Genomic DNA, 21,382 nt, shown 5'->3' with positions numbered 1-21,382 from the left:
CGGGCAGGGATTTAAGCAAGCCTGGGCTAATACCAGGCAGCAAGAGCAACGCAGCATTCGCATAGAACGATAGTAGCAACCGTGCTTTATGGAAAGTTCGCTTCAGTTAGGAAGAAATTGCTATACACCAATCTCCTTGGTTTCAAATAACAAATAAAAAAATAGTTACCACCGGGGGCACTGAAATGGGGAATTGTGTGGCTGAGGGATTAAGGAACTGCTCTGGCAGCGTAGGTTTGAGTCCCAAGAGGTGCTTTTCTTGGGAAGAAGGACAGAGCCATAGATCTGCTTTGCATGCTGAAGATCCCAGCTTCATCATCTCCAGACACAGCTGGGACAGACTCCTGCCTAAAACCATCAAGAGCTGCTGCCAGTTAGTGTAGACAGTACTGAGCTAGGTGGGCTCAGTATAAGGCAGCTTACCACGTTCCCAAGTTTTATGGGAAGGGTGCTGCTCAATGGTAGAGCATCTACTTTGCTCCTCAGTTCAACCGCTGGCAGTTAGGGTAGAGGCAAATGTACCAGCAATCTTGACTTAAGGAAGAAGGCAGATTCCTATGAGGCGAGCTTGCGGGGTTATCAGGAAGGCTTTTTGTGTGTGTGTAAAATGCACACCCAGCCCAAGATCCTCACTCTTTGAAAGCTTGATCTGGAATCTCCAGGAATGGTGCCTCCTTAGCGAGATATATAGCTTCATAATTAGCCTCTTGCATTTTTTCACGAGTGCTGGCATCAGCGTTCTGCGATGTGTTTCCCTGATTAACAGCTGCTTTGCAACTACTTCCGTGTGCCACTGATGACCGTATTTGTCAAGCTGGTCCTGACAAGAGTACGGATGTTCCTTCTCCCTTCCACCCCCCAGTGCCTTTTACTTAAAACACAGCACTTTCTTTCTCCCCGGCTCTAAAGGGGTGGGTGGGTTGGGGGACCGTCCTCTTCCTTCGTCCTAATGCCAAGCTTAAGAAGCAAAGAGTCTAATTTTGGGTCAGATGCCTGTTTTACACAGAAATGGGTGAGTCTGTCTGTTTCTAACCAGCTCCGCTTTTGCAGATGGTCGCCCACCATTCCTCCTCATTTCTTCTGCGTTTAAGAAGTAGAAATCCAAACATGGGGAAAAAATGCATCTAAATACGTTTTTAAAATGTGCATTTTCTCGAAATGCATACAGATACATTCAAACAACCAAGAGCTTTCTTGCAAGGTTTGGAGGACCATTGGTCCACGTAGATCAGTATTGTCTAACCCTGGCTGGTAGTGGCTCTTCTTGGTTACAGACCTCCTTCAGGCAAAGCAGATGCCCTACTGCTTTCCTTAAAACAGAGGAAGCTGCCTTTTACCAAATCAGATTGTGGTCCACCAAGCTCAATACTGTCTACACTGACTGGCAGGTTTTAGGCAGGCTTCCCTTCCAGCCCTGCCTAGCGAAGCCATTGGGGATTGAACCCTTCTTAGGTAGGCTGAAGCTGAGAGGCTGGCAATAGGCCACCCTAGTGAGCATTGGGAGGGGGTTGCAAACTGCAAAAGAAACAGGTTTCATAGGAAATGAGAAGCTGCCGGCCAGCCATCTAGCTCAGTATTTTTTTTGCCCCACATAGAGCATATTACAGCAGTCTGGCCTTAAGGTTACCGTGGATGAATCACAGTGGCCAGACTTGGTGACAAAAAGTTTCATCTTCAGTTAAACACCACTCTATTTTAATACAATACAACTAGTGATACGGCAACAAAACTGCTAGCACATTTGCAAAGCTAAGCAGGGTCTGGTATGGTTTCAAATTGGATGGGGAGAACTGCGCATTGAGATTCCTGCCTTGCAGCGGGTTGGACTAGATGACCCTCAGGGTCCTTTCTAACTCTGCAGTTCTGAGAATCTAGGTTTTTGCACAAATACCATAAAGAACTGAGTATGTCCGGTGCCAGTGTTGCCCTCATGTCCCTTATGGGCTAATATTAGGTGCCAGTGGAATGGAGTGGAGGAAGGACTTGCTTTGGAAACTGAGGTCCAGTGCTGAGGGCCTTCTGGTGGTTCCCTTGCTGCGAGAAGCCCAAGTTACAGGGAACCAGGAAGAGGGCCTTCTCGGTAGTGGCACCCGCCCTGTGGAATGCCCTCCCACCAGATGTCAAAGAGAAAAATAACTACCAAACTCTTAGAAGACATCTGAAGGCAGCCCTGTTTAGGGAAGCTTTTAATGTTTAATAGGTTGTTGTATTTTAGGGTTTTGTTGGAAGCCGCCCAGAGTGGCTGGGGAAACCCAGCCAGATGGGTGGGGTATTAATAATAATAATAATAATAATAATAATAATAATAATAATAATAATTGGACTGGGGAGGCATGCCTACAGATCTCTGCTGGACAAGAGCACAGGTTTCCATCAAGCTGCAGAACAGAGGGAGAGAAGGGAAGCAGGGCCACTCCATTGGCTCTGCTGAGAGAGACTAACCACCTTTGACTCTACCATCTTTGACTCTGTCACTGCACACATACAGCCGAAAGTCCCCAGTTTTCCAGGTGCCTAGAAACTTTATGATTGTGCCGAGGAATTAGAGATATTACATAACACTAGCTGAAGCTGTAGGAAGCAACTTTGCAGATATCTTTCGCAAAGATGTGTGAGAGAGAGAGAGAAGGAAGGGAGGGAGGGAGGGAATCTTTCTTTCATAGCTATAATTTTGTAATGTCATTTTCAATCAATAGACCTTTAGCAAATAGATGAGACAGATGATGGAGGAGGCCCTTTAAATAATTTAGCTCTCGTTAATGGAGCGATTTCATTTTTTGATAGAATGGCTTTATTGAAAAGTAGATTTTTGCCCGCTGCGTCTTCCTCCATCACAGTGTATCTACCACTTTAAAAAATACTAATGCGAAAAACCCGTGTGTGTGTGTGTGTGTGTGTGTGTGTGTGTGGCCAAAGACTCACTGGGAAGAGTACTGTTCCTGTTGATTTCATCTAGCAGAGGTGGTTTGGTTATTTTCTTGGAACAGAGGTTACACTTCTGCAAAGTTTTTTGCTTGGAAAAACTAACAGTTTGTCAGGACTCTCTGTACAGCCTTGGAAGAATTTTTGTGTGTGAATTGGGATTTGCAGTGCTGTTGTGCATGCCCAGCCTGCAGGCTTCACACAGTGATCTGGTAGGCCACAATGAGAAGAGGATGCTAGGCTGAATGGGTGCTGTGGTTGCCCTGATCCATCAGGCTGACCTTACATTTTCACCACTGTGCTGAGTAAAACCAAGACTTAGTGTGTTGTTTGAACCAGGACTCATGGTGAAGCTCTCTTCTCACTAATCATGAGCTCCAACCAAGGACCAGCCTTTTACCAACTCAAAGAGTGTTGGTCCACTGATCTCAGACTTACCTGGCAGCAGCACTCTGGAATTTCAGGCAGGGGGCATTCCCAGCTCTGCCTGGAGATGCTGGGGTTTGAAGCAAAACCAATGCTCTTCCCTTGCAGAGTGGATCGAACCAGACACCCGTCTAGGCCAGCACATTCTCATTTCAGCCACTTAACCTGTGAATGTAACTTGGTAGCTGAGCACCTGTTCTGCACCCAGAAGGTCTGATCCAGCTGGGCTCTTATATACAACCTGTAAGACGCGGGCGGCGCTGTAGACTAAACCACTGAGCCTTGGGCTTGCCGATCAAAAGGTTGGGGGTTCAAATCCCCGCAACGGGGTGAGCTCCACTTGCTCGGTCCCAGCTCCTGCCAACCTAGCAGTTCAAAAGCACATCAAAGTGCAAGTAGATAAATAGGTACCACTCCGGTGGGAAGGTAAATGGCGTTTCCGTACGCTGCTCTGGTATCACCCTTAGTCCTGCTGGCTACATGATCTGGAAAAACTGTCTGCAGACGAACGTTGGATCCCTTGGCTAGTAAAGCGAGATGAGTGCTGCAACCCCAGAGTCGTTCGCGACTGGACATAACTGTCAGGGGTCCTCTACCTCTCTAAGATCTTAATGCCCTGCAGCAAGGGCCTGTTTTTAGTTTTGTACGGTGCCTAATAACCCTGCACAAACCTATCTAGAAGTCAGTCACACTAACCTGTTCTGCCCTTGTCCTGCTTTTCTGACTTCTCCCAACTGGGCTGACCACCACAAGAACCAGATGATGGGCTTGATAGGGCTTTGACCTGATCCTGCAGGACACTTCTTAAGTTCTGACATTAGGTCCTTAAAAACATTTTGGCAGGCACCGTTGCTCATTCCCCGGCAGCGGAGAGAGTGAACTCTTGTCGAAAGCGTTCCAAAAAGGGAACAGGTGATTAATATAAAGGCAAAGTAGCTTTTGATAAGTTGGCACGTCTCTGCGTCTGCTTACTCGGACATCTTTCATGTTCAGCACATTTCCCCCCTACCTCCGCCAACCCCCCAGGTTATTAATTTGTGCTGTTTATCCTTCCTGCATCTGGCGCAGCGATACCCGCGCCGTTTAAATGTGCAATTTCCCTATCGCCGGCATTTCCAGTGAGGCAGATCAAGAGGGGCGTAAACAAGATCAAAGTGGCACTTTATGCGCTGGGGGGGAAAGGTGGGTGGGCTCTGTATTATTTTATGATTTGGAACGACGGAGTGCTAAACTTTAAAAAGTGAGGTTTCCTTCTCCTCCCACCCCCCCTCCCCTTTCCCCCAAACTATGCCGGGCGAGGTGGTCAAATTTCCCGTTAAAAAAATAATGAGGGGAAAAATGTGAATTTCATCTCCCTCCCAAATTCATTTATCATGCTTTTTAAAAAGGTGTTTCGCTGCCTTTACCTGATGTCTAAATTGGATTGGCTCATTTATGCTGTTCTTTACTGTATCCCCCCTTGCTTTTCTTAAATGAATTAGTAATGACAGCGCACTCCATCATACCCTCTCTACAGCCACTTTAAGGGGGAAGCCGGGTGATCTAAACCTTTTAACCTATTAAAGATGATTTTCCCCAATTGAATCAGACCCACCGCAGGTGTAATAACTAATCATTTAAACTACACCTGCTATTATGTTTTTTTAAGCCATTATGCATGTTGGATAGATGATAATTCATGTTTATTGCATTGTCCGATGGATCCGTTTTGCCTACACTACTCTGATTAATGTATTTAAAGAAATAAGAGATGCAGTTTAAAAGGGGTGGTGGTGGGGAAGTATATATATATATAACGCACACACACACACATCCAACATTGATGGAATGCACCAAGATTATTTTGAAAGGGCCATTAGAACCCATCAGAAACTCTGCTCTCTGACCTGAGATGTATATTTGAAAACCAGGTGAAAGGCAGGCGCTCGATCGACTCTCTCCCCTTATAAACCCACCCGATCAGTGCTCTCCGCAGGAGGGGCTTCCCTGCAGATACCACCTCGTCAGGAGGTCCTTTCTGTACAATGTTGGAAGCAGGCATTTAGCATGGCAGCACCCACCCTGTGGAACATTCTCCCATTACTGGTGCCTGTTTCCAATGAACCCTTCCAAGCAATCAGTTAAACCAGAGGTTTTCAACCTTTTTGAGTCCACGGCTCCCTTGACATTCTTTCTGAGGCACCCCCTGTGGAGCTCAGGAGCCCAGCTATGTCACCCCTTGCCTGCAGAGCTGGCACCCTCTCACCCTTTTTTGAACACCCTCCCCTGTGGAGTGTTCCCTCAGCCTCCTCTCCTCTCCCCTCTCCTTGGGAGTCCTCTGGGTAGCCGCTGCCGCCGCCCCTGGTCTCTGAGCTGCACAGCCCCTGCAAACAGAGGTGCACACTCCTCACACTGCCCCACAGGGGCCTGGCACTTGTCTGTCCATTCCCAACAGCTGGCGGACTGGGTGGCTGGGCTCCCTCGCCCACTTGCTTTCTTATTCCGAGGCCACCTCAGCTCCTGGCAACCAGCACCCCCTGGCTAGCCCCAGAGGCCTCATTCACCTGCGAAGCTTATAGCCAGGGCTGCTGCAACAAATAGCTGTGCAAGCCTTTGGGAGGCAGAGACACAAGGGCATCAGAGGAGAGAGGGAAGGAAAGAGGGACAGAGGCCAGAGTTGCCTGCGGCACCCCTGACCACCATTCAAGGCACCCCAGGGTGCCACGGCACACTGGTTGAAAACCACTGTGTTAAACATACATGCCTGGGTCATGTACCACTTTAAACCGGGGGAGGGGAGGGATGGGTTTTCATTCTGAGAGCCACATTCCCTTATGGGCAAGCTTCTGGGGGCTGGATGCAAGTAGCTGGCAGGCCCAGAAGCAAAAAGTGGGCAGGACAAGTGTAAATTTTAGTTCTGTACAACGGTATAACTTCTCCACACAACCTTCTCTGTCCTCTATCCAGGCAAACAAGAGGCGTAGGCACAGTTCAGGAACACATACTGGCCCAGCAAAAACACTCAAGTGGAGGGAGCTTGGAGCAGGGCCAGTGAGGGGTGTGGCCTGGGAAGGGGCAAGGTCTGAACATAGCTGTCAACCGTTCCTTATTTGGCGGGAAAGTCCCTTATCCCAGCACCGTGTCCCGCTGCTATCCCTTATTGATGATGTCCCTTAAATTTCCCGGGTTTCAAAGGAAATAGCTCCTCTCCCTCCCTCCCTGCTGGCCAGGGCGGGAGGGAGGCTCCAACTGTGTTGCTTGGCTGCGTTGCTCACCCAATAAGGAGTCTAAGAACGACTGGGGGGTGGAGCTTGCATGCCTTGTGCCAATCAAATCGGCCACGTTGCCTGGGGACTCGCCTTTGCTCAGTGCTTCCCAGCGGAGAGGTGACGGTGGTTTTCCTTGCTGCATCCCCTTTGCCGGGTTGCTGCGCTGTGGGAACCACCGCTTGAGGCTTCGCTTGGCTGCTGGCTGGGCTTTCTGCCTTTGGCTTGGAGGGGCTCAAAAGTTGAACATACCTGTTCTCGGAAAATCCCTTATTTTGGCTGTTGATCCCTTATTTTCTAGGCTGCTGGCCACTGTAAGAACAGGAAGCTGGACCGGATAAGACTAGAGAAGGGGAAGAGCTGGAGTGAGAGAGGGTTTAGTTTGAGAGATAGGGCTTGATTTGAGATGGGAGATAGGGAATAGGATAGTTTGAGGGAGAATTGGTTCTGATTTGAGTTGAGCATCCTCTCTGAGGAGACCATAGCAAGAGGAAGAAGCCTCACAGCTTAGATAGAATGATCAGGTTGAATGTCTGGGGAAGGTATACAGACAGGGGTTAACTGGAGGGCTGAGTCTGAGCCAGGGGAGGTAGAAGCTGTTGGAATACAGAATACCTGGGTCTCATTCCTGCCAGGAGGGGAGAGTGCTTCCAGGAAACGAAAGCTCCCAAGCCAGTAACATGGGCTGTGGTGACCCCCTGGGAGCAGTGTGCCCCAACCATGGTTTGCTTTAAAGCCATGGTTTTGTGTGATGAAACCATGGTTTGCTTTAAAGCCATGGTTTTGTGTGATGTGCAAACAGGGCAGTGATATTGCAAGTAAAGCAATATCATGGCTTCATTGAGCATTTTAAAAGATACAAATTATACAAAATGGAATATTGTACAACAGTTGTGCCCAACCAACAGCTTCTGGAAGGAACAAAATGAGTGTGTGTCCTCCCCAAAGTAGGCCCACTACAGTCAATGGACCTAAGTTAGTCATGTCCATTTATTTCTATAAATCTGCTCTGAGTAGGACTCAAGAGTACAACCATAGGGATTCCAAGTTATCTGTAATATTTCATCCCGCTTCAAAGGCAATTTCTCTGTTCAGCTTGCATTCTACTAGCTTTCGATGCCTTGCTCAGAATCTGAATTCTGATAGTGCCTAACTTTTAAAAAGCGTTTTCTCCTTTTCTCTTTCCTCCTGCCACAGATTGCAACAGCGGTGAAGTTTCTGCAGAACCCTCGAGTCCGCCAAAGTCCACTTGCAACCAGAAGATCTTTTCTCAAGAAAAAAGGTGTGGTGGATCATGACATTCCCTTCTTTTCTCCTCACCTCCCTGCTCTTAACTCCAGAAGCCTTTCTGCATGTACCAACCCACAAGTCTTTATCAAAATAAATATTTTATTATTTTTCAATAAGGAGAAAGGGGAAATAAGTACAACCATACGACAGAAAGGACAAAGTGATACCGTCTGTGGAGTACATTCTATGTTAGGAATACAGACTGTTCAAAGCAGCACAAAAGGAAAATCTTCATTGTTCAGTTTGTCTTATCCTGGGAACTCTGGGTTGAATCTAGTGCTAATTCAAGTCGACCCACTATAATCAAGGGACCTAAGTTTGTAACCCGCTTTGAAGTTTCGTTACAATCAAGCAGGAGACAAGTCTTGTGATAAATAAATAAATAAGCTAGCTATGGGCATTCATTTTAGTGGGCCTACTCTGAGTAGGGCCAGCATTGGCTACAACGTTCTGGTGTGTTTCTGCACTACACCAAATTGCTCCATAATAAAGTAACATGTGAAACATGGGGCTAGGTGGGTTGTGCATTGTAGACACTTACTGACGAAGCTTATGAACAAGAAACCAAAGAAGCGGTCACATTTGGCCCAGCCCCCTAACCCCCCTGTTGTGCTGTGTCAAGCACTCAGATGACGCTGTGTCTCCCATTAGGAAAGGACGATTCTGGCCCTTTCTCATTTTTCCTGTCTTAAGTTCATTTCATTTCTGCGTCAGTAAGTCAAGGTGTTTTGTTTACTTAAAGTCCTCATGAAAATTCACCAGCATTTCAGTGCAGATTTCTCCTAATGGACACTTTACTCATATGCAGTTTTTGCCTGATGACCCACATCTTTGCAAGCAATTACCCCTAATGTGAATATGATTTTTTAAAAATATGAATTTTAATTTAATATTATTTTTTTCTAAATAAGCTAATAAATGCACACTACCACCTAACTGCTGCATTTTGTACACATAATGAGATTTTTGTACACCCACTCAGATGGCAGGGTGCAAGTAATGAAATTATTATTACAGGCAGCCCCCCATTTACATGGGGGTTATGTTCTGAGGCACCGTGTGTGTTGGTAGAATTGCATATAACAGAAACCTATTGAAAATGTCTGCAAACACCCAGTTACATCCCCACTCCATTGACAAATTCATGGAGGAGGAGGAGGCTGTCAGTGGCTACTAGCCACAATAGCTTTTCTTTGCGTCCATGGCCGGATCCAGCAATGATTCTAAATACCAGTTGCTGGGAACCACAGGAGCGGGAGAGTGTCCTTATGCTCGAATCCTGCTTGCATAGCCTTCTGGTGGTCCACACTGAGAGCAGGATGTTGGACCAGATGGAGCACTGGCCTGATCCAACAGAGCTCTTCTGCTTTTCTCAGGGCGAGTTACACCAATTAAAACACATTATTCAGACCAGTTCAAAACAACTTACAATCACAGAAGCAAGGTGGTGCGTAGATTCGTATTTAAATCCTGGTTGAATCCCCCCTATCCCCTTCCCCTATCCTCCATACCTGATCCAGCAGCTACCCTTTTAGTGAAAGACCCTCCCCGTTCTTGCACCATCTACCCATAAGTCTTGGGGTTGAGCCTCATGTTTTCCAAATGGGGAGGGGAACGAAGCTGCCAGCAAAATGAAGCACTGTGCTGAAGCTGGTGTTGCAAACTTCTGAACCTGTAGCCTCTCGGAAGGAAGGAGGATTTTAGCGTTCACAGGCTCTTTGGCTTCTGCCAGTGGTATTTGATGCTGGTTGACCAGCTGCGGGTGAAACGGTCAACCGCTTCAGAGAATGGCCGGGCTGAGCAGAGAAGGTTATGGGCCGCAGTCAGTGAAAGCGAGGTCGAGTTAAGGTTAAATTTGGGGTCACCCAGCCTTTCAAGGCCTTGAAAGGGCAAGCGATTGACTGCCAAGCCCTTTCAGGAGGAAAGGAGAGCCCACATCTTGATAAATCCAGCATTGTTTTCAGCAGACGGAAGTTTCTTGTTCTGTGGGCCTGCAACATTTCTGCTGCCTTTATCTTAAAGGAAAGGACAGCGTCTTTTTTTTAAAGTTTCTGGGTTAGTGATGATCTAAAGCTGTCAGCTGAAGAGCAGAGAGTTTTGTTCTGGTTTTTGTCTGGATTTAGGTTGCTGAACTAGGGCCTTGATTTCTTCCTTTTTGTCCTGAGCCTGCAGTTTTTAAATCCTTAAAAAGGAAAGCAAGTTTCTAGCCCGTATGGTCGTAAAAGAAAACTAGCCGGCAGGTTTTGTGAGACAAAGCAGAATGGAAGGAAAATAACATCTTCTGTTCTCTGTTCTTAGCACATCCCGTTGGCTTTAGGGCTTTAGCTCTGGTATCTTACAGACCCATCTATCTATCCCCATATCATATTTCTTTCCCTTCAAAAATCCCAGATTCTCCCTCCCATTCCTACCAACCCTCTCCTGAAACATCATCCTGTAGGGAGTTAGGCGAGCTTCGGAAATAGTTCTCTGTTGAGGTGATGAACCTCTGTCAGGGCTTGTACTACCTCATACAACAGGTGGGGGCTCACACAATTGTGCGCTTCTGTAAACAAACAAAACAAAAAAAGTACAGTCCCCAGGAACTAGATGCAGAAGGTTAGGAAAGGTTTACTGGAGTTATGTTTGCCTTCCAACAGTGAAAAGTCCCGAAGCAATTTACAACCAGAATTAAATACAGCGATATAAAAATACATAGTACACACAACTGCCATCTTTTGGCTTGATCCAGCAGGGCTCTTCTTCCGTTCATATCTAGTAATAACAAAGATCTAGTGCAGGGGTGTCAAACTCAAATTCATCGGGGGCCGCATCAGCAGTTTGGTCACCCTCAAAGGGCCGGTTGTATCTGTAGGACTATGTAAAGGACATGTAAAGTGGAGGTTTCCTGTGTAGAACGGCCGGCGCCGCTAGAGGGCAGACGTTCTCTGGCTTGTAGGCTGCCGCGCATGCGCTGAAGAGGCGGCTTTCTTGTGTAAAAAAAAAAAGCGAGAATAAAAGGTGAAGGCTGGCGGCCGGCGGCGGCTACAAGGGCCACATGACAAGGTCTGGCGGGCCAGATTCGGCCCGCGGGCCTTGTGTTTGACACCCGTGATCTAGTGGGTTAGGGGAAACCGTAGGTCTTTCCAAGATGTCTGAAGCAACTGATGGTGGATTCTTAATTGTATGGGAGAAAAAAGGGCATCAGTGGCAGGAAGAGAGCCAGTGTGGTGTAGTGGTTAGAGTGTCAGACTATGACTTAGGAGACCAGGCTTCAAATCCCTGTTCAGCCATGGGTGTGACAGTAGCAGTCTCTTAGCCTAACCCACCTCATAGGGTTGTTGAGAGGATAAAAAGAGGAGGAGAGGAACCACGTCTGCCACCTTTCTGATCCTTGGAGGAAAGGTAGGATCTAAATGCAAAATAATTAAAATGCCCACTTTTTGAGACACCGCCCTGTGCTATTCCGTCGGGTGCAGTGCCACGGAGGAAATTTCCCCAGGTGATGAAAACAATCCAGGGTCACGGAAGCCTGTTCCTATTTATGTCTATGAAATGTTTGTTCGCCTCTTCTCTCTCTCTTTCTTTCTTTCTTTCTTTCTTTCTTTCTTTCTTTCTTTCTTTCTTTCTTTCTTTTCTCAGCGGGTTGTAAGTGTTCTTAGCCTTTCTTGGGATATTCCTGCACACACAAACATGCAGTGAACTTGTACAAATCGCCCACGTGTCCACAATTTGCCTTGTTTGCATTTCAAAAACAGGGGGTATTTCTTTCTTTCTTTTCGGAAGCACTGAATTACGGTGCCTCCAGTCAGGGCAGTAACGCCGAGGAATGTCAACTGTTGGGGCTCTCCCGTCTCGGCTGTTCCCTGCTGTCAGAAGTCTTCCCTTCCGGGTCTGATCTCTTGCAGTACAGGTTCTTTCTCTTTCACTCTCTCTCTCTCTCTCTCTCTCTCTGTTGTCCTCCCCCCCCCCCTTTGAAATATGCGGACCTACGGGGAGTAATTAATCATAAAAGCTTTGGGATTTCAGCTCTATCATCGAAGCAATGAAGCACGGGAAAGCTGAGCCTAAAAGCTGTGCTGATTACCCACGGTAACCTGATATGAAATCTATAGTTGCAAAGCGATACTTAGCACCTCCCGCCCTCCCTGCCTCTCCCCACCTCAAACACAACCGTACCCCGGGATATCTTGTGATATTATAAACCGCCAGTACATATTGCTGAAGTGACCAGTTTCTTCCTTGTGTTTCTCCCCACCCAGACCAACCCCATCTCCCCCCTCCCGCCCTGCTTGTTCCCCTCTCAACGCAGGCGAGAGTTAAGATTTCATTTGCAAAAGGTATTTAGAGCAATTTAGAGACAAATGTCTTGGGTGTTTTGCGCCACATGCCTCTCCCCCCAGCCACCCCCAACCTCCAGCTTCGCAAAGCAGAATTTTTAGTATCTGAAGTTCCATCTAATCTGTTTAATTTTAATAAATCCCTGACTGGGAGAAGTGGAGATTGGGGAATTTTTTTTAAAGGGGGGGGGGGCAAGCAGCTCGGCAGCGTCTGCAAGAGGAGGCCTGAAAAGAGAGACGGTGACCCGATTAAAGCTTCTAATGAATTACTTGGCTAATGATTACCAAAGTGGAAAAAAATAATAATGCAAAAACTCAGCAACCTTCTTTGATGCAGCTGGGTTGCATCCAGCTCAGTTCCGATCAGAGTAGACCCACTGAAATGAATGAGGCTAAATTAGCAATGTCCATTTATTTATCTGGGTCTTCTCTGAGTAGGGCCAGCACTGGATACAGCCCTCTGTTTCTTCACCCTCCTTTCTGTTTAGTTGCCGTTAAATCTTTTGCAAGGCGTCATCATCATAATCCCTGGTAATGGCAAACATGGGTGTAAAGCAGGAGCACAAAAAAGGTTGGTGTTCTTTATATCCTGGAAGGTGCTGCTTAAGTGGGCAGGAATATATGGATTTGTAGTGTCTTGCGCATGATGTGAAATCTACCATCACTGAGTGATAGCCAGATGGGATGCAGAGAAAGGGCCTTTTCGGTGGTGTCTCCTCATTTGTGGAACGATCTCCCCTGCTGGCATGAACAATGGCTGCTTTTTGGCACAAGGCCTCCTGTACAGGCTAACGAGCCCAGAACTGGAGCCATTCCTAGGGTCAGGAGGATGGTAGGCTGCTCTGTCCAGACACCTTATGGAAATGGCCTATGATTCGTTCCACTGGAAAAGAAACCAAGGAGCTAAGGTCCTGGTTCTGAGCCTTCTAGTGCCTTATGCATCAAATTCACGCTGCCCCCCCCCCACCTGGCTACCTCTACCCAATTTTGGCATTTGCATTCATTGACAGGTCTTGGGAGAACAAGACACAGGAAGTCAGGCCATTGGTCCATCTAGCTCAACCTTATCTGCAGCAATGTGAGTCAACAGTGTGATGCAGCAGCCAACAAAGCTTATGCTGTTCTAGGCTGCATCAACAGAGGTCTAGTGTGCAGATCAAGGGACATAATAGTACCACTCTATTCTGCCTTGGTCAGACCACACCTGGAATACAGTGGTACCTTAAGTACTTAATTCGTTCCGGAGGTCCATACTTAACCTGAAACTGTTCTTAACCTGAAGCACCACTTTAGCTAATGGCGCCTCTTGCTGCTGACATGCCGCCAGAGCACGATTTCTGTTCTCATCCTGAAGCAAAGTTCTTAACCTGAAGCACTATTTCTGGGTTAGCGGAGTCTGTAACCTGAAGCGTATGTAACCCGAGGTACCACTGTACTGTGTCCACTTCCGGGCACCACAATTTAAGTAGGATGTTGACTAGCTGGAACGTGTGCAGAGGAGAGCGACCAAGGTGATCAGGGGTTTGGAAACCAAGCCTTATGAGGAATGGTTGAAGGATCTGGGTCTGCTTAGCCTGGGAAAGAGGAGACTGAGAGGAGATATGATAGCCATATTCAAATATATCAAGGGCTGTTCATGTAAGATGGAGCAAGCTTGTTTTCGCCTGCTCTGGAGGATAGGACTCAAACCAATGGCTTCAAGTGACAAGAAGGAAGATTCCGACTAAACATCAGGAAAAACTTTCTGACAATAAGAACTGTGGAATGGACTCCCTTGGAAGGTTGTGGGCTCTCTTTCCTTGGAGGTTTTAAAGCAGAGGTTGGATGGGTATCTGTAATGGATGCTTTAGCTGAGATTACTGCATGGCAGGGGGTTGGACTAGATGACCCATGGGGTCCCTTCCAACTCTACAATTCTGTGATTCTATGACAGGCAGTGGCAGGGTTTCAGGCAGGGCATCTTTCCCAGCCCCACCTGGAGATGCTGGGGATTGAACCTGAGACCTTCAGCATGCAAATCAGATGCTCAATCGCAGAGCTTACGACCTCCATTGCAGCGGGTTGGGCTAGATGACCCTTTGGACCCCTTCCAGCTCTGCCGTTCTGTGACGCTTCCTGCTGCTTCAAGCAGTAAATGGGAACTCGCTGACAGCAGCTGGTGCATATTCCACATTTAAATTAGTGCAGTGGAACACACACATACCCATCCACCCAGCGGTGCTTTGCCTCAAACATAATGAAAGGCTGAATTCAGAGGGAATCTGATCTAGAACCTCGACAGTGTTGGCTGGGCCGAAAGAGCTGTTGACCGTGTCTGTGTAATAGGCTGAGCAAACTGCTCCCAACGGGGTGACAAGCTCTTATTTGGAGAGATGAGTAGGAGGTCACAGGAAACTTTGCCCTTGTAGACGTCGCCTTCATTAATCTGCCTTGGTGCCTAAGCTTCATAGGAGGGAGCAGAGCTCTCGGAAAAAAGGGAGGTGGGGAGGCCTGAAGCCTTGCCCTGGACTCGGTTGCCCCTGTGGGTTTCTTGCAGCTATTGTCAGGCCATTAAGTCATTGAAGGTGGCGACAGGCCGAGGAAGGGCTAAAGCGGGAGCCTGTCTGCCACACGCCAGGGGAGAGAGGGAATACAGCTGGCCAGGCTCCTTAATTAATTCCCACCCCACTCGACACAGATTTGCATCCCAAGGAAACCTTTACCCTGCTCGGAGCAGCCTGCTATTGAAACGAGCACCTATTTTATTTTTCCTTCCATGTACAGTGGTACCTCGGGTTAAGTACTTAATTCGTTCCAGAGGTCCGTACTTAACCTGAAACTGTTCTTAACCTGAAGCACCACTTTAGCTAATGGGGCTTCCTGCTGCTGCCACGCCGCTGGAGCACGATTTCTGTTCTCAACCTGAAGCAAAGTTCTTAACCCGAGGTAATGTTTCTGGGTTAGCGGAGTCTGTAACCTGAAGCGTATGTAACCTGAAGTGTATGTAACCCGAGGTACCACTGTACTCGAATCAGCTTTGTTTTTCAGTCACGTGACTTGAAGGTCCAGCAAAACACAGAAGGCTGGGCGGCTTTAAAAGAGGATTGGGCAAATTCATGGAAGGAGGGAAGGTTATTCGACAGCTCCTAGCCCTGATGGCTATGCTCTGCCTCCATGCTTACAAGGTAGTAATGCTTCTGAATTCTCGTTCCTGGACGCTGTAGGAGGGGATAGCGCTCTTGCACTCGGGTCCTGCTTGCAGGTTTCCCATAGGAACATCTGTAAAAACAGGATGCTGGACTCGATGGGCCATCTGTCTTGATCCAGCAGGGCTCTTCCTATATTATGTTCCTACAGAAGGCTCTGGTTCAATGGGACAGCGCTCAAATTATTGAGGAGCAAGTAAGAGGTAGTGGCCCCCCAATATGAAATCTACAAAACCCTACCCCCTTTGAACTTTAGGCAAATCATGGCCTCATTCTAAAAACAGTCAGATAATAGGGTCAGGCCCAGGGGACTCCTTGCCTCTCCACAGTTTGAGGCAGTGGTGCGTCTGAATACCATTTGGAGGGGAGAGTGTTCTTGTGCTCGGGTCCTGCTTGTTGGCTTCTGCAGGCACCTGGTTGGCCACTGTGTGAACAGGATGCTGCGCTAGGTGGGCCACTGGCATTGATGGAGGCAGGAGGTTGTGGCTCTCCCTGGGCCTCCCCACAGTGGTGTTGGCACTGCCTACTGGCAGGGGCGCACCTCCCTGTGCTAGCTGGACCTAATAATGGTCTGACTCAGTGCAAGGCAACTTCCTCTGCTCTTGTGTCTTATGGGAAGGGTTGTAGCTCAGCAGAAGAGGAACGGCTTTTCATGCAGAAGGTCCCATCTTCAACGTATCCTTCCTGAAACCCTGAAGAGACAATACCAAGTTAGATACAGCAGTGCTCTCATTGCCTCTATGTTCCTAACTACATGCATGGAATAAATCACAACAGAGGTCCATAAAAACGCTTGTGGTTCGTGTGTGTGTGTGTGTGTGTGTGTGTGTGTGAGAGAGAGAGAGAGAGAGAGAGAGAGAGAGAGAGAGAGGAGACAGACAGACAGACAGACAAATGAAGCTACTGGCACTCTGATCTTGAATTGGCCAGATATCTTAGATCAGGGCTAGGAGTTCTGTTGCCCTTTTCTCCAACCACTGGCCATGATGGCTGGAGCTGATGGGAGCTGGAGTCCACTTGGAGTAGCCATAGTTTCTCTATCCCTGGATTCTCCTCCGAAGGGTTTTTTTGTTGTTGTTGCGCAGGAGACCCAAAAATGGATTTCCGTCGCAGGTGAATAAGCTTCCGAAAAGGAACAGATTTCAATTTAGCGCTCTCTTTCTTTCTCTCTTTCTCTCTATTACTTTTTTTTTCCTTTTTCATAATTTAACTCCATTTCACGAGGCAGTTTGCATGTCCTTGAATGGAAGCTCGTTACCATGAAAGCTTTTTTAGCATTGATTTCATAACCGCCTTAATTTAATAGCTCCATCATTACTGAGAAGCCCTGAGAGTGAGGCCCCAGCTTTCCAGGTCACTGACCTTTTAATTACAGACCTTGTTCTGATGGCCAGGTTATCGACTGGACGTCTCCCAGATTGCACCCCCTTAGGATGGGGAATGAAAACAACGAGGTTTGCTCCCTGGCCTTCCAGGAGGACGTCCGCAGGGGGTGGAGGAAGAGAGGGAGGAGAATTAAGAAAGCGTGGGAGGGAGAGAAAGTAACCTCCCGCGTTTCTAAAATTAATTTTCTCCTTCGGCTTCGTAATTAATTTTTCAGAAGTGTCGCAGTGAGGTTCAAGCAATTCCCCCCTCCTTTTTTTTTTTGCATAGCAAAGGGCAAATCTCACTGTAATCTGTACCATGGAGACATTACAGCGCAGGTGGTTCTGTTAGCAAAGACAGTCACAGCCCTGCTGTGCAGAGTTGGCATGCAACTTCCTTTCCAAATTTGCCATGCCAAGTTCCTAGTCCTTAAGGCTTTCCATCCAGGTATATGGTATGATTACTGCTTTAAATGCAAGGTACACATGTGGCCTATGTTTAGCAGAAATAGTGCATATTCTTCTGAGAGGCCAACCAAGATGCCCTAAGGCGAAGTCTGAAAGCAGGACCTGACTGCAGCAGCAACTATCCCCATTTGTGATCTCCAGCAACTGGTATTTGGAGGCCTGCTGCCTCTTGGCAGTGGAGTTAAAATATTTATTTTGATAGGAGAGCACATTTTCACCACTGCGGACAAACTTGTAAGAGTTCCAAACCGATCTGATGCGATCTGCCATTGTGGAAGACCAAACTCTTAGCCAACAGCCCATTCTTGTTAACCTTTCCTACCCATAATAAGAGGAGCTGGTAACCACCTACTGCCTTAGCAGTACAAATAGAGTTGCAGAGATTATAGCGGGTGCCTAGGTTTATTTATTCCTGTTTTCTGAAATTGATCGAGAATCCTCATCCATCTGTTCTGAAAGGCCATCTCTCTGTCTTGCCAGCCTCACATCTGCATATCCATCACCTGACACTCCTGCGTCTGGGCCTATTATTCATCACACTCTCTCCCCCCCTGCCCCCCCCGGACATCAATCTCACCATGGCTTGCTTTAGCCAAACCTGACCATGAAATACATAGCTTTTGGGCGTTACGTTTGAGCCAAGGGGATACATGTAGCTGTGCCATAGCAGAGAGCCCCAATGCATTCAGCCAGGAAGGCATGTATTGGCTAGTAACCATTCCTTCAGGAGAGAGCATCTTGCCTGTATCGTTCACATGAACTTCAACCCCACCTTAACCAACCCCTTGGTGCTTCCACACTTAAATCCAATGAAGCTGAGTGCTGGAAGTTTCAGGACAGATAAAAGAAAGTGCTGCTTCACACAGTCCATGGTTGAACTATACAACGCCCTCCCACAGGAGGCAGTGACGGCCACCAACCTTGATGGCTTTTGAAGAGGGTTGGACAAATTAAAGGAATGCAAAGGTGCCAACGGCTACTGGCCATGATGGCTCTACGATGGCTCTACTCTGCCTCCACAGTCAGAGGCAGCAATGCTTCTGAACACCAGTCGCTGGAAACCTCAGGAGGGGAGAGCGCTCTTGTACTTGAATCCTACTTGGTGGTTTCCCAGAGGCATCCAGTGAGAACAGGATGTGGGACTGGATGACCCCATTGGCCTGATCTAGCAGAGCCCTTCCCGTGTTGTTATTTGTTCTGTTCCTGCTTTACCTCTGTTCCTCTTAGTGAGCTAGCTGGGCTCTATTGCCTCCGTTTCGGGATGTGCCTTGTGTCACCGCTGAACACAGGACCGCCAGTTTTGAAACTGTGTCAGTGCGTTTTTCCCCTGGAATATACATATATATTTGGTTCATCTCTGAGAAACAATAGATGAATTAAAAAAGAAGAAGGGGCACAGTGCTGGAAGCAAAGCTAACTTAGCATGTTCCTCTTAAGTAATGTTTTCCAATGGGGTTTGATAAGTGCTCTCCGCAACTTCCTGTCAAAAAAGATTCAAATCTCAGCATTCCTTTCTTTGGGCTTTCTCTGTGTGTGTGTGTTTTCAGGGAGGGGGCCCCCCGGAAAGAGCACCGCAAGGGGCAGCCACTTGCTATTTTAATGATGTTGCAAAGCATCTATTGAGTGGGAGAGGAGAGCGCAGACCTGACAACCTCTAAATGTACATTTATTTCTTCCATAACAGAGGGTACGAGTCACATTAACCATAATAGCCTTGTGCTCGCTCGCTCGCTCTCTGTGCTTTGGCCGTGCCCCACAACTCTTCCCCCTTACCCCCCCTCTTTCTCTCTCCCTGAACCATTTAGAGGTGCAATTCACTGTGTAAGAGGCCTGGCTGGTTTTTACAGCACATGCAGGGATAGAGAGAGGCTCTCTTTCGTCTGGCCACAGCAGAGCCTCAGAAATTTTTACCGCCATTTCCATGACGGAGAAATCCACCCGATGCTGTGCCCCCCCCCTTGCCTCAAACAGTGGCATTTGCAACTGATGGATTGTGGCCACACACCCTTCTCTTTTATTTTTTATTTGCTGTATTCATATCCCACCTTTTCCTCCAAGGAGCTCAAGGTGGCATATACGGTTCTCCCCCTCCTCATTTAATCCCCACAACAACCCTGTGAGGTAGATTAGGATGAGAGAGGTAGTGACTGGCCTAGAGAGAGCTTCATGGCCAGGTGGGGATTTGAACCCTGGTCTCCCAGGTCCTAGTCTGAAACGCTAATCACTACACCACACTGGCTCTCATTTTTACTTAATCTCTCCTCGCTTGCCCCTTTCCAATCCAATCCCATCTCTCTTACCTAGTATGCCCCCTTTCCAGAAAAAAATTAAATAAAATTCTGCACCGAGACTGTTTAAACCAGGGGTGCACTCTTTAAAGCAGGGGTAGGCAACCTAAGGCCTGGGGGCTGGATGCGACCCGATTGCCTTCTCAATCCGGCCTGCGGACAGTCTCAGAATCAGCATGTTTTTACATGAGTAGAAAGTGTCCTTTTATTTAAAATGCACCTGTGGGTTATTTGTGGGGCCTGCCTGGTGTTTTGACATGGGTAAAATGTGTGCTTTTGTTGAAAATGCATCTCTGGATTACTTGTGGGGCATAGGGATTCGTTCACCCTCCCCAAAAAATATAGCCCAGGCCCCCATAAGGTCTGAGGGACAGTGGACCGGCCTCCTGCTTAAAAAGTTTGCTGACCCCTGCTTCTAAATCATTTGCAAATAAATGCTTATATTAAGTAGAATGAGGAGGCTTAAATGAGCAGTGGGAAGGACTGTGTGTGCCACCTTGACTCCTTGGTGGGAGACAAATGCAATAAATAAGTTGTTAATATATTTCAGCAGATAGAGCCAGTGTGGCATATAAAGGTGTTGGGCCAGGAGATCACGGAGGCACGGAGACAAATCCCCCATTCATTTTTTAAAAAAAACTTGGTTGTTGACCTTTGGGCCAGTCACTTTTGTTCAGCCCAACTTCTCTCGCTGGGTTGTTGTGTGGATGGAGTGGGGTCGATGGAAGGAGAATCACATACGGCACCTTGAACGCCTTTGCAGGAGGGTAGGGCTAAAAATGTAATAAATGCATTAATTATGCAAAATGAGCGTATCTGCATGATTTATCCCACAGTGCCTATTTTCCTGCTGCATCCAGTCACAGGGCACAGAGCTGTGGTTTGCAGGGCAAAAGATCCACCTGCCCACCCATTTGAAATATATTTAGCCGCCTCTTCACTTGCTTCTGAGATTAAAATAATGTGTTGCATATTTTTTTATTGGCCACAAGGACTAGGAACTTTAACAAAAATGAAGCTGGATTCTGAATGCAACACACCCTTTTCCCATGTGGAAAGGTGACACGTGTGCCACTCTGGTTGACGCTTCTGTGGCGTGGCACATTTTAGGGTGTCAAAATGTTTTGTTGGTCCTTGCACTTCAGCTGAAGAGCCGTGGATAAAGAGCTTAGGATAAAGAGAGCAAAGATGTGTTTTGGGGTGTGTTAACACATAGTCTCCCTTACTTAATTCCTGTCCTTCTCCCTGCCCACAAGCAGGGAGATATTACGCTGATATTATATAAATCATTTGTCAAGAGGAATTGAACTGAGGAACTTCTGAGCTGAACCTCCTAGCCTAGTGAGCTATGATGGAAAATATCCTTGCAATCATGAGGACTAGAATCTTCGGCTCCTCCAGATGCCCTTTTCATTGTGTGCGTTTATGATTACAGTAATACCTCCACGAACGTCCGCCTTGTCTAGCGTCCATTCCGGTGAACGTCCTCGGCAAACTGGAAGTACCGGAACGGGTTACTTCCAGTTTGCCGCTCACACATGTACAGAAGTGCAAACCACTCCGCATGCAGATACGGTGCTTTGCCCTGCGTCCTTTTCGGCTAGCACCCGGGGCTCCGGAACGGATCCCAGCCGCAAAACAAGGTACAACTTTATTTGTTCTCATCATGGTATCGGAGATCCATACTTTGTTTCCAATACTGCTGAAATATTTTTCTTTTATAACCACAAATGTTCCAGTTTATTTATTATCCCGCTTTTGTTACTCTATAGCACAAGAGTGCCCCTCCAGATGGCAGTAAGATCAGGGAAGCTTTGCAGACCAACTAATAAAGCAGAAAGGTCTGTGATAGTCTGGTATAAATCTACCACAAAG

At 47.4% G+C, this 21,382-nt stretch overlaps 1 protein-coding gene across 1 annotated transcript in view; it reads left to right on the top strand.

Moving 5' to 3' along the window:
* Nucleotides 1–21,382, top strand: part of PEX14 (peroxisomal biogenesis factor 14) — a 115,298-nt gene that overhangs the window by 48,375 nt on the left and 45,541 nt on the right. The window contains exon 3 of the mRNA XM_081923775.1: nt 7,791–7,875. Coding sequence (XP_081779901.1) covers nt 7,791–7,875 — 85 coding nt within the window. The remainder of the gene's footprint in view (nt 1–7,790; nt 7,876–21,382) is intronic.

Source organism: Podarcis melisellensis (genome assembly GCF_964234715.1).
Source record: "Podarcis melisellensis genome assembly, chromosome: 8".
Lineage (NCBI taxonomy): Eukaryota > Metazoa > Chordata > Lepidosauria > Squamata > Lacertidae > Podarcis > Podarcis melisellensis.
This window is presented reverse-complemented; position numbering and strand designations above follow the sequence as displayed.